This window comes from Molothrus aeneus, chromosome W (assembly GCF_037042795.1).
Source record: "Molothrus aeneus isolate 106 chromosome W, BPBGC_Maene_1.0, whole genome shotgun sequence".
Lineage (NCBI taxonomy): Eukaryota > Metazoa > Chordata > Aves > Passeriformes > Icteridae > Molothrus > Molothrus aeneus.
In genome coordinates, this window is record NC_089679.1 from 11,755,360 (window position 1) to 11,769,494 (window position 14,135).

General features: G+C 44.1%; 1 protein-coding gene across 3 annotated transcripts in view; it reads left to right on the top strand.

The window, feature by feature from the left end:
- Positions 1-14,135, top strand: part of LOC136568515 (ceramide transfer protein-like) — a 162,436-nt gene that overhangs the window by 76,615 nt on the left and 71,686 nt on the right. For all 3 annotated transcript variants that reach the window (XM_066568524.1, XM_066568523.1, XM_066568522.1), the window contains exon 3: positions 1,729-1,845. In XM_066568524.1, coding sequence (XP_066424621.1) covers positions 1,729-1,845 — 117 coding nt within the window. The remainder of the gene's footprint in view (positions 1-1,728; positions 1,846-14,135) is intronic.

Genomic DNA, 14,135 nt, shown 5'->3' on the forward strand with positions numbered 1-14,135 from the left:
GCGTCTCGTTATATTGTCTTTACCCTGTTCTGGAGTGGGATTCACAGAGTGGCTTTGATGAGCACCTAGTTTCCAGCCAGGGTCAACCTACCACAGTCCTTTTTGGTGCCCAATGTGGGGCTTGAGACAACAGCAGTTTTATATTGTGTGCTATAACTATGGTAGCTATTAAATGGCAAGCTCCTGTGTGGGATATTGAGTTTGTCAGCTGCACCACTTATCTCTTTATTCTGCTGAGTTTGGAAACATGTTAATACAAATAATGTCTCTGCTTTGTCTTGGCATTGATGACCTTGCTGTTTTGTGAGTAGGATGAAGTTGAATTAAGTTGAGATGGTCAGGTATTAAGGGAATTGGTAGCTGCAGTTGATTTGCTTTATTGCTAGCTTTGTCGGTTGCTGGATTTCTTTTTGGGAAATTTAAATTTATTGAGATTCAACTTAGGTTAAGATGCCTGACCAAATAAGTGAAGCTATTAAAAAAAAGGTGACGCTTCAAGGCTTCAAGTACTTCTGTTGAACTCTTCCTAGCTCTTTTTTTTTTTTTTTTGCATGTTGACTTCTGTTGTAGTTTTCTTCCTCTAGTATATTTAAACAAGAAACATTGTCTATTATACATAAGTAGCTTCTGATTTTCAGATCCTTAGAAAATAATTCTTATGGACACTGAATTGTTGCACAGAAAACAACAAATGAGATTTGCTTATAGGTTTTCTTTTGTGGAATGTTGCACAAGTGATCCACAGTGCTTTACTTGTCTGCAAGATTAATGTATTCACAGAGCAGTAAAGGATATTAACAGGTATAGACTTGTCTTTGGCATCTGGAATCAATATTTATTGCTTTTCAGATTGCATTGTTTGCCTTAATCTTAGAATCTGTTATGTCCCTGTATGCTTCTATGTGTAACATTTCTTTGTATTCAAATTCAAAAAGGTGTTCAGCTGGACCTGTGTTATGTTTTGTTAAGAATAGTTTTCAATGAAAGAAAAAAAAAGGTTTTCTGTGTTGGATGTTTGCTAGAGAGTAACTTTGAACTGACAGTGTCACAGGGCAAAATAGATCCTTGTTTTGTTCATCTGTACTTTCATTACTAGCTTCACTGTAATGCTATTAAAGGCATTTTACTATTTGAGACATATGAACTGAAAGTTACATGCATTCGAGTGGTCATATGGGAAGGGATTGCATGTTGCTCCCAATTATCTGACAATCCCCTTTGTTAAGGTAATTGAGGCAGAGGTTGCCACAGCTTCCTTTAGTTCCCTGCCTTCCTTGTCATTTTGATATATTCTGCTTTTATGGCTCTATCCTGGTGCTTTTTGCTATGATGTGTGTGCTTCTCCCATCGAAAATTAATATTGATAGCAATAACCTTAATTTCTCTTTCCTGCTTTGAAATAAAAAAAAAACATATTTTCCTGGCTGTCCCCAGTAGTTATTTTGCTAAAGGATTCCTTTGGAATGCTTGATCACTGTTTGTGTGGAACTTTTTTGTGACAATTTTGTTAAAGCTGTACTAAACTGGCTTTTCTATTTCAGAAGATTGGCATTTTTTATTATGCAAGTGTATTATGTTCATTATTTGAGATGGCTGCATACAACCAAATTTGAAATCTAGGATGAATTCAAGGCAATATTGATCAGTTTTTCTAATTGCACTATTTCTAGAGTGTGAGATATTGTTGATCATTATGATAATTTTAGCTATTTTTACATTCTTTCCCAGCCTCATGACTTTGATGAATGCAGGTTCGATATTAGTGTAAACGACAGTGTTTGGTACCTCCGAGCTCAGGACCCAGACCACAGACAACAGTGGGTAGATGCAATAGAACAACACAAGGTATGTGGTTTTTCTGATTTCCTTTTTCAGTCCCTCATTAGATCTAGTGGTACTTGCAGACTTGTAAGCTTCAATGTACCGTCATTAAAGTACTCAAGGTATTTCTGACAGATAAAAGTTGTAAGATTGAAGCCATGATGTTAATTATATTCCAAAGGAATTTATTTGCTTATCTTTCATATACAAGAGTTTAGAGAACTGTGAGCTAACAACTGAACCTTTCTTGAGCTCTAGCTTGAAAAGGCTTGCATTATGTTTGAGTGACATTTTGTTTTGGCTATCCTCTCTCACTGATTATTGAATTGGTTGTTATCTAAAAGCCACAAATGCTAAACTTCTTAGTCGTAGAGTCCATTCTCCTAGGTTTTTATTTGGTTTTTAGGCTCATCTCTGTTAACTTGGCTGCTTTAACGGTATCTCATTACTGGCTTTTGTCTCCTTGTCTTTTAAGGCCCTATTTTCATTCAATTTTCCTGATCTATGCCTTATCTCTTCTGATGAACTCTGTTACTTTCATTTTGCCTAAAAGGGCTTGAAGGTCAGATATTTTTAAAAAATGTAACACACAAAATATCTGTTTTCAGATGAAAGATAGGCACCACTCCAAGGTGTTGAGTGTGAGTACAATACATAGTGCAATGAAACATTTGCATCTGGGTTATTGTTATGAATGAGAAGGGAGAGTTTGGATGGCCCCTGCTTTTGTCCAAGTTTCTGGCAGTAGGCAGCAGCTTTATTGAGGTGGTCAGCACCCCAAAACCACTCTCGCTCACAAGTTCTTAATAATGACCAATCGTATCTATTACAACATGAATTATTTATTGAATAGACAAAAAGAAAAAACAGACATAAGACTTTAACAGGCTTACTTACTACACAGGATAAACAGAAGATCTACTAGTAGATTAAAAAAAACAGTGCACGATAAAAGGTACCTATATTACAGCTAGCGAAGAAATAGTATAGATTAGGAGTCAATGTAAATTACCACCGAATTGATGACAGAATACTCATATAATCCTTTCCCTCAATTCCCAGGAAAGTATCTGTGAAATTTACATCCAAACTTCAGGCAGAAGTCCCATGCATTTCCAGGGTGTATGTAGGAGACTTCTGCTTCCGTGGAAGTGTGTGTGGCTTTTATAGTTTGTAAAGTGAAGTGTCTGTCTGTCAGAAATTCCAGCTTATCTCCCCACATCTTGTTTTCAAGGCAAGTTGTTTATTGACAACTGGAAATTCCACCTCTGGCTCCAAAGAGAATTAATTCACTAACCAGAGACAACTCACTAGTCAGACAAGCTGGCCTGGGTTATCCGATCAATTAATGTGAGGGGGGAGAATGCCTGTAGCTATTGCCCCAGCTGATGGACAGAATAGATAAGCTCTTCTGTGGTAGGGGGGGAAGTCCTGCCACAGCTATATTGGTAGAATAACCAAATATCTCAAGTTGGAAGGAGCCCATAAGGATTGAGTCCAACTCCCTGCTCCTTGCAGGGCTACCTAACACTAAACCATATGACTAAGACTCATCCAGATGGTCCTTGAACTCTTGACAGGGTGAGTGCCGTGACCACTTCCCTGGGGAGCCTGTTCCAGTGATCACTCACCCTCTCAGCAAAGAACCTTTTGTTACTGTCCAATCTGAACTTCCGCTGATGCAGTTTCATACCATTTCCTTGTGTCCTATCACTGGTCACCAGAGAGAGGAGATCAGCACCTCCCCCTCCACTGCCCTTCTTGAGGAAGTTGTAGATTGTGATGAGGTCACTCCTCAGCCTTCTCTTCTCCAAGCTGTGTTGCCACATACTAGCTGGTTTGTGCTAGGCAAACTAACCAGCCCCTGGGTTGACTGACAGGGGCCTCGCCCAATTACATCTCTCCCAAGGCTGCAGGCATTTCACTGGCCAGAACCTGAAGGGGCATAGAGATCAGACCAATGAAAATAACCAGACCAGGCTTTTCAAATGCCCTTTATAAAGAAGGGCTTGGGAATAAATGCTCTGTTTGCCACATGAACATCAGGGTGTGTGGTCTCTTTATCTCCAACCCACTTCCCCCTCGAGTCAACGTTACACATGGTGACCTCGTGATGTGATGGGACTCAGCCACATTGTGCACACAGAGCAAAGGAGACAGACGGCATAAGAGCCGGTACGGTGTTAAAGACGGGATTATTACAGTGTCAGAACTGGGCTTTGGTGTTTGAACCAGGATAAATACGGTGTAAAAGCCGAAAAACAGTGTGAGAACTGTAATTTTGGTGTAAAAACTGGGACTTCGCTGGGTAGACAGTGGTATTGCAGTGAAACTACTACGGGCAGTAGAAAGCTGTGGCGAAAAATCCCTTCGGTAGACAGCGGACCATGGGGGCCTGCATTTCAGCACCAGAAAACCCCGTTCTGAAGGTATGGACTTTCTTTCTTGAAAAAAGGAGGGATTAAATACAAGGAATGGGCTCTGCAAGCCCTGCTCACATGGTGCAAAAACCATTAACTGGATGTGTCCAAAAGGACCTCCTTAGATTTATTAACTTGGGAGTGGGTTGGACGAAATATACTTGCAACAGCCTCAATTGGTGATGACACAGGCATCCGTGTTATAAAGCCATGGACAATCCTTATGGATTTGTTAAAACAGTTGAATTGTAAACGGCAAAGGAGGGTGGGCGGAGCAGCCACAGACTACTGTGAAACCTCCATGCGGAGCCGTAAAGCCGCCCCCGGCTGGGACAGCCCCCTCTTGCCAAAGCCGGCCGGCCCTGGCTGCTGTGAAAGCGCGTCCTGCTGCAGTGGGACTGCGTCTGAATGCTGCAGAGCAACCGTGGGGAACGGCACTATTACGGCTGGGGGTTTTTGGGGTCTGTCCAACCCCAGCTGCGATAGGTGTCCGGATAGCGAAGTCCCGCTAAGCACAACCTGTCCATGTCATGTCCCTCAGGCAGGCTCCCAGCTGCAGGCAATCTTAGCAAGCAGCTCAGCTCTTAAGTGAGATCAGCTCTTTGGTGAATTCAGCTCTTTAGTGATTTCAGCTCTTTGCTGGCTAAGTGCCTCAGCAGACACGGGGAGAGAGAGGAGAAGGCTGTATGAGGTTCCACAGAGGTGTCTTTATTGGCAGCTTCTGCGAAGGGTGATAGTGACAGCTCTTCTGCTGAACAGCGCAGAAGTAGGGGTTTATATAGGGTATAGGGGTTTGGGAAACAGTCCAATAGTAAGGGTCAAGGAGAATATGACCTATCGTCTTACAGAGAGATAATGAGGGTCCGAAGGCAGGAGAGAGGCTTCTTTGGTCCAGTCATCATGACTAGGCATTTCTTATCTTAGGCAACTGACCGCCAGGGAGGCCTTGCAGGCCCTGTGGCTGCTACACGGCACAGCCCCAGGGAGTGGGGAAATACCAGCAGAGACAATCCCTGGGCTGCCCATACCACAGCTGCCGACAATGCCCAGGGAGGCTGCGAAGAGCATTGCGCAATCCAGCCAAGTGGAGCTATGGCAGCCGCCATGGCCCCAGCAGGCTGTGCAGCTCCAGCTGCTCCAAGATGTGCTACTCCAGACTGCAGTGCTGAGCTGAGTCGTTATTCAGCTGCCTCCGGCTACCATATCGCCGATACAGGGGGACTTACCATGCCACCCTGCTCTGGGGGATCAGAACATGTGGCGACTGCCCCGATCCCTCCCGGCATGGCCGGGATGGACAGGGTCCCGCAGGCACGAGAACACACTATGTGGTCTCTGGAACCGCCCCCCTCCCACTGTCCTCGCCGGGGCTGCCCGCATTCTCCATCCAGCCTACGTCAGGGGGTGTGGCCCCACTGCTGACCCTGCCTCCGAGGACAGATCTGAGAAGAGCTGTAGACACCAAACCCAGAAGCAGAGCGTAGGAAAAGCCCCTGTAGGGAGCCCACCCAGCAAAAGGCAGTGGAAAGAAACCTGCGGGGGTGTGGTACCATGTGAGTAATAGCAATCAAGCCGTCCCAAAAAGATGTTGCTGGCCACATACCACAGCCGTTTCACAGCAGCTAAGAGAGGGCCACTCTCTCACCAAGTCCAGCAGGAAAACAGCACCTCCCTGCATATGGACAGTGAGAAAGCAAGCAAAGACCAATTTTCTTCTGCTCAAACCTAAACAAAGCTTCATGACCACCCTTACCTTGGGATATAGAAAGATTCTCACATTCCACAGACTCTAATAAACTAATAACATGTGCTAAGGGTAAAAATATTGAAGGAGTGTCACACAAGGGTTACAAATTTACACAACAGTCTACGAAATATGTCCTAGAATTCATAGTATAATATTATTGTTGCTTGCATTTGCTTAAACCAAAACTGATAAGCCTCTGATAGCTGATACTGCTAAAGTTATTAAGAAAGTATTACATTTCTGTCTCAGGCATGAGCTACTGTGTCTTAAAGAAGTCCTAGGATGTATATTAACAAGTATTCTCTTGGTGTTCCTAGTATTTCTGATTGCATTGTTTCTAGACAGACCTGGAAGATTCAAAGAATGTCCTTGTCCAAACATTCTAGATCCACTAAAGCATAATTAGAACGTTAATTTAGAAATATCATAGGCAAATTTCAATTGCAAAATTCTTTTTAGCTTAGAATTTTCCACCTGTCATCAGTTTAAAAACCCTAAAAGTCACCTGCTAAAATCAATAACAAATTTCTAACTTCTAGCAAAAAGATTACTTGCACTGTTACCATATTAACTAGAAAATTTAAATACCTATTGTCCTGGTTTAAGGTAAATTTGGAAGAAAACCTCCAAAGGGGGCCCCTCCAGAAAGCAAACCCACATGGTCCCTCCCCCCAACCGGTTCAGGAAGAATCCCTCAGAGAGAAGTGGAAAGAACCTGTTTATTTAATAGGCAAAGCACTCCCCAGCACACAAAATGAACAATACTGGATGACAAAACTCATTCACTGCTCTGAAGAGATGACAAATTCAGAAAGTCTCTCCTGGGAATGGTCGCTCTGTTATCAGTCCCTCCGGTGCTGGGAATGGCTGCTGCAGGCTGCAAAGTGCAAACTCTCGGTGTTACCCCAGGTCCCAGTCCGGAGCAGGTTCAAATGGTTCCAAGAAAAGGGAAAGAAAAACAGTCCAGGGAAAATTCAGACTGCCTAGCTAAACTAACTAACAAGCAAAAGCAAGAGCAGCACTATATACTGCGCTGTCTGTGTCCCGCCAACTGTGGGGGAGTGAGCAGGCTGATAACAAAACAAAACTTTGCTTTTCAGCACCAGTCTTGAAGGCACAGAACATAATATCCAGCATAAACAGAACAGATGACTGGGGATACAAGCATCATAACGTCACCCTAGGACACCTATATTTCTTTTATTATTCATAAGTTGTTCATGTTAAAGTTTCTTTTTTGCACTAGATATTAACACAAGCTTGTTTTAAAAAATATAAAATGCCTCTCCTGACCAAGTTCATTGGCCCTGATCAAGCCATGAACCTGGATGATAAAGAAAAATATAAGTTAAACCCTTTTTCCTTTGAGATAAATGAGAAAGCCTTGTCTGGAAGAAGTTTTTTCAAGTCCTCATAGTGAAAAAGAGACCCCCTCAGTAACCCCCTAAGTCATAGTATTCAAAGTTCATGTTTTTTTCCTATTTTTAGTTATTAATACAAAGAAAAAAAGGGGAAAGTACACCCCCTCTCTAAGTCTTAGGTAATATAATGTCTTTTAATCGATCATATAACAGTACAATAATCTTATGATAAATGCATTTCAATGGACACTGGAACATGCTGGGTACGTCTGCTTATCTTGATGTTGCCTCAACAAACATCAGAAGGACCTACCTCATGGAAATCTAGGACTCTTGAAGTGACAGTTCATATAAGGACTTGATTTGTTTACAAATTATTTTTCCTGTTTACAAACTGTTTTTCTGTTTACAGATTGTTTTCTCTAATAGTTGGGTTTTTCTCTAAGGGTTAAGTGGGTTAAGGGTTAAGTGGTTTCTTGTTTTTAGAGATAAGTTGTAATTTGTAACCTATAAGCATTATGCCTGTGACATGTTTTCCTGAGTTCTCCCCTAACAGATCCTGGACATGAATGCTGCAGCTCCAGGGCAAATTAGACCCATGCTGTCTTCTGTCACCCTGTTTGCAAAGGGCCCTTGCAGATGAGTGACAGAGAACAGAACACAAATTTTATAAAGACAAGAAGGGTGAGATGCTGCCAGTTACTAGCTGGTTTGTGCTAGGCAAACTAACCAGCCCCTGGGTTGACTGACAGGGGCCTTGCCCAATTACATCTCTCCCAAGGCTGCAGGTATTTCACTGGCCAGAACCTGAAGGGGCATAGAGATCAGACCAATGAAAATATCCAGACCAGGCTTTTCAAATGCCCTTTTTAAGGAAGGGCTTGGGAATAAATGCTCTGTTTGCCACATGAACATCAGGATGTGTGGTCTCTTTATCTCCAACCCACTTCCCTTCCTTCCCCCCCCCACCCCCCACCAACTCAATGTCAGAAAGCTGAAAAACTAAGTGACCTCAACTGTTACTCATAACCTATCACAAAGTAGTTGAGAGAAGGCTCAAGAAGTAAGACACAGTGATTATGTGGATTATTATGATCAGATTTATTGCTAATACAGTATCTAAACATTACTGATACAGTATTTAAATAACAACTTTATTGTTTATTGCAATGGATTATAGTATCATCAGGTTGTGGTCCCTCCTGTTGAGTCACATGCTTAAGTGAAATCCCCCTGCTTTCTAAAATCAGAAAAGTCTAGGTGTGGCTCAGTCCAGTTAGTCTCAGATTTGGTCAACAGTCTATGACTAAAGGGTTATAATATAAGCATTTTCATCTAGAAACGTACAGGGTTACAGTCTTTGGCCTTGCAGAATTCACAATTAGAAACCAAGAAAGCACCTATGAAACTATTTTAGGCTTTTATCTCTGTATTTGACTGTTGTCCCTAAAGCAGGGTTCATTTACCTAGTGTGAAGGAGCCAATCAACACACTGAGTCGAGATATTTGATTTTATTACAGTTGTGCAGAAAAGGGTGCCAGGCATCTAACAGAGCTGGCATACCTTTTAGGAAACAGGCAGAGTCTTTTTTACAAAAAGGTAATAAAGAAATGATACAGAAACCGGTCACTCATGCTTATATAACAAAATTCTTAATATGCATGTGGTGGTCTGGTCCAGTTCATAATACTATCATTTACATATATGAATTTCCCTGGGGGTGTGTTTTTTAGCATTATAATCATCTAAGGTAACTCTACATTATATTTCCATCCTATCAGCTATGACCAAGTTATTATTTAACTTTATACTCTGTTACAGTTTCTGCTTAAATCTATTTGAGCATGGCGCTGTCTCACCATGCTGCCTTGGCCGCGCAGTCCCGGCTTGCATGGCGGCTCCTGGACCGGGATGGCGTTGGATGCTCCTGGCCTTGGCCGCATGGTCTCGACTGCGTGGCTGCTCTCAGCGCTGGGATGGTCCCCCCCTGTGGCGGCATGGCCCCCGCTGCCCCACCAGGAAGGGGCTTGGTGGCCCCCTTACCACCCTTCCGAGGCAAGAGAAAAAAAGCTTCCTGCATTTTTTCCTCTTTTAAATATGTTATCATAGAGGCTTTACCAGCTTTTCTAATTGGCTTTGCAGTGGGCCTCTTCTCAGAGCCAGCCAGCAATTGGTTTTGCCAGGCACTGAGAAACCTTTTAGCAGCTCCTCACAGAAAATCCCTTCCATGGCTGGCTTCCTCCCTCCTCACCAAAAATCAAGCCATGAAAAACCACCACACTCGACCATTCACCATCTTCATACCTGTCCTTTGTATGCTCTCTAATAGCTATATATCCTACTTATATTGAGGCACCTAAAACTGCACACAGTACTCGAGGTGAGGCCATGCCAATGCACACTAGAGCAGAACAGTCACCTCTCTTCACCATCTGGGGATGCTGTGCCTGATGCACCCCAGGACCTGGTTGGCCCTTTTGGCTGCCAGGGCACACTGTTGACTCATGTTCAACTTGCCATTAACCCAAATCCACAGATCTCTTTCTATGGGGTTGCTCTGCTGCCTCTTGTTTCCCAATTTGTATGTATAACCAGGATTACCACATCCCAGATGGAGAATCTGGCTCTTGCTCTTGTTAAATTTCATATGGTTGATGATTGCACAGCTCTCTAGTCTGTCTAGATCTCTCTGTAATGCCTCTACCCTTGAGAGAGTCCACAACTCCTAATTTAGTATCATTAGCAAACTTACCTAATGTTCAGTAGGTTCTTGAATCAAGATCATTTATAAAAACAATTAAGAGCACTGGCCCTAAAATTAAGCCCTGAGGAACCCTGCTGGTATGTGGCTTTCAGCCTGATATAACCCCATTTACTATAACTCTTTGAGCCTGACTGTGGTGGTTTGACAGGAAATGTGTTTTTTGGGATGCTGTGTTTTGGGCCAATGGATATTCAGGCTTTAATATTGGCATTTAACCTGGCCATTGGGACATGGATCCGCCTCTGAGAACACGGGGCTAAAAGCAGAGCTCTCCCCTGGGAGGGTCCTTTTGGGTTTCCGGCGGGAAAGAGTTCGGGTCTCTCCCCCCGGCCCAGCTGCTGGCTGGGCAGGGGGAGGGGAAAAGCCATATGGCCGGGAGAGGTAGGCCTGAGCCTGGGGGTGGAAGGGTGGAAGAGAGAGAGAGAGAGAGACACCGGGAGCCATCGGGCAGCCCCCCCTGAGAGACACAGAGAGAGAAAGAGAGCCGCTGCCTGGGACTGTAACCTTGAAACTTGATAAACATGGGCCTGTGCCGGCAGCACGGCTGGGACGGAGGAGAAGGGGGGGGTTCAGCCAGCCACTTGTAGGAGCTTTTAACCCCTTTTTGGAGAATGAGAACTTTACAGATCATTGACCTCTCCTGGAAGATAGAGTGGAAGATGAGGAAGGAAATGTGCAAGTGTGAGAGAGGTCTGGGTGAGCAAGAGATAGTAGAAGAGTAGAGAAGAATCCTAGTGGGAAGAGATGATGGAGTGGCTTTTGCTGGACTCTTTTTGTATAGCCATGGACAGAACCATGTTCCTTGTGACACAGAGACTGCATTCTAGGGGGAGGCAATGGCCACAGAACCAAGAGGTTCTGTGTTGGTGCCCCTTGGCCCCAGGGGGTGAAAAAAATATGGGGGGGACAAGTGTCCCAAAGGAGAGATTGTGCCTTTTTTGGATTGGGACAGAGCATCCTTAAAAAAGACAACCCTAGAAGCAGCTCTGGTCCGTGTTCAGTGGTGAGAGCACTGGACATGAAAGGAAGAGGTCACGATGGCAGATGTACTCCAGGCAGTGCCACGAGTGACACAGAAACACACGAGGCTTCAGCTGTGTTTCCAGGGGAAGCCCATGGTACAAGAAGGACTCCTCTCCTCTTGATGAACTGAGGATTGATTGTTTGAAGAGTTGTGCTGGACTAAGAGTTGGTGATTTGAGGAATAGATGTATTGTGTTGGAAATTTGGTGGGGGGAGGAGGAAATGTATTTGTGAGGTTTTCATTTTCCCTGTGTGTGTGTTCCTTTTTATCTGTAGTTGTAGAGTAGTTAATAAAGTTCTGGTTCTTTTTTCCCTAAGTAGGAGCCTGCTTTGCTTATTCCTGGTCACATCTCACAGCAGCTACCAGGGAGAGGGTATGTTCATGGGGGCACTGGCATTGTGCCAGTGTCAAACCATGACACTGACCCATCAGCTATTTGCTCACACAACCTATTATGGACTTGTCTAGGTTTACACTGGACATTTTTTCCAGAAGCAAACAGTGAAAAATGGTATCAAAAGCTTTGCTAAAATCCAAAACACCCCACATCTACTGGCTTCCCTAGGTCAACTAGATAGGTGACCTTGTCATAAAAGGTGTCTTGGTTTGAGACAATTTAGAGAACACTCTGGAATGAGTTGTCTCTCTTTAAGGGTTCTAACAATCCCTTTCCACCAGTAAGGGACTGTCCTGGAGTGACTAAATGATGCTGTATCCCCTATCATCTGCTCTATGCCCAGAAATGAGTCCTGTAGCTTTAAGTTCAAAGGGGGGGTGTAGTGGTGTCAGAACCCAGGACATTCCTCTGACTGCCCTGGATGGCTCGAGACCCTTGCAAGGGGCTCAGAGACCTTGGCACAGAGTCAAAGACACCTGTGCCTTCGATTTTAACCCATGGAAACAATTACCAACTTTGTGTGAAGATTTACAAGCCACAAGAGTTTGAATAGAATGATAGTTAATTTGTCAAGGGGTGAAAAAGTAGAATTTTGGGGATTTAGAATAGGGGTTCAAGAGGCAAGATGGAGGAATCTGTGTGTGTCCTGTCTTTCTTCTTCTTCTTCTTGTCCTCCATCTTCTGCTGTGATGGTAACACTTCTGGATTGGTTTAGAGTAGAGACAGAATGTCTAACATAGGTGATAGGTATTGGAAAATTATTGTAAATAAAGTATACATAGTTTTTAGTATAAAAAACTAACACCACCCCAAGGGCAGTCAGTGTGCCATGAACCGACCTGCCAGACAGACCTCAGCAGGGTCAGAGAAAGAATGTATTAGATAAGAGAAAATAAACAACCTTGAAAACCAGAACCAAGGAATCTCGACTTCTTCTTCGGTCGCAGGGGTGGGAAAAAAGACTCTTTAATACCTTGGAAGCCATTTCAGCAACACAAAACCCGAGATAGTGGTTTTGATTCACCAATTTGAGATTTTCCAGTCCAATGCACCAATTAATGTGGTGGGTCTAGCACTGGCCAAACGACAGTGCACCCACTAGAATATACTTACTTATTTCCTGCTGTGAGATAGGATTAGGAGGAAGGCAAAGTAGGCTGAAAAGTTGAAAAGGGTATAAAGCAAAGCTCACTAACAGTAACTAAAAGAAAGAATAATAAGAATCAGAATAAAACCTTTAGAACACTTCTCCTCCCCTACACCCTTTTCTTTCCCACTAACAATATAGAGAAACAATTCAGTCAGTTTATCACTTCTAGAATAGTCTTTCTTCAGTTCACTTAAGGAGAAGAGTCCCTCTTGTCAATTTATGGAGACTTCTCCACAAGAAAACAGTTCTCTTGCGGCTTTTAATTTCCACAAATAGCAGCCGCCCGGAAAATCTGCAATCATGAAGTCCCGTCTATTTTTCACAACTTTTCCCACAGTTGCATTTATGGACCATGTCAACTTATGGGGTACTATTTTAAAGATGAGCTGTTCAAGAGCAAAGGTTCTCTTTATCTATCTCTGAGATCATCTTTGTCTTTGAGAACAGAGATCGTCTTCTTCTCTCCCTGGGGCAATGAGTCTTAACCACTCTTCTCTCACTCTGTTAAACTTCTCATAGGATCACAGCTACCTAACTTCAGCTTGCTTTAGCTTTGCTCATATCTACAATTTAAACACCTAATCTCCCCTCCCCATACTTTCATGAGTCACAGGAAAAAAAATCTCATGTATCAATTACATTCTTCTCCACAGCTTTACAAGAGGATTTCAGCCCCAAGGTCAAAGCATCTCCTCATCCTTCCCATCTGGGACTTGACTCTTGACTGACCTTCATTTATTCATGTTGTTCCTCTATTTGTTCTCACTCCGTCCTTTTCTCTCACCCGAGGGAAGATTGACGGTCTGAAAGTCTTATCGGTGCACTGAAAGAGTTAATATCTGATCTAGGCCTGCAGATGGTCATGTGATTTCTGCCAGGCGGTGGTGGAGCTGTTTATGGTAGAGGATTTCTTCGGCGGCTGCGCGGGGGGGGGGTGGCTAGGATCTCAGTAGCCAGGCTAGAACACAGCAGCAGAATGCCGGAGGCCGATGGCTTCCCCTCCCCATGCCCGGCAGTTGCAGATGAACCTCAACAGCAGCAGAATCTCGGCCAAGCTGGCCCAACCCAGAGCTGCTCCCAGGGCCCTGCGGACCCCGGCTCGGCCTGGGCTGTCGGTGGGGCAGGGCTTAGTAGTGGCAAGATGTTAGAAGCTGCAGCTGTGGCCTGGCTCGGCCTTGACCCCATGGCCTCCCCTCCCCCTGCCTGGCAGCTGATGGGGCCCGGCCCCACGGCAGAGCCAGCCAGCCCGGCCCAGCCAAGACAGGGTGGCCGGGCCGGCCTTGTTACCCGCTCTCAGGCCAGAAGAGAAAGAGAGAATTCCCGGGATTTTTCGTTTTTAACATGTGTGTTCACAGAGGTGTGTACAGTTTTCTAGTGGTTTAACAAAGTGTCAATATTCAAAACGACTCACTGATTGGTTTTATCAGGCACAGAGGAAGCTGTCAGCAGC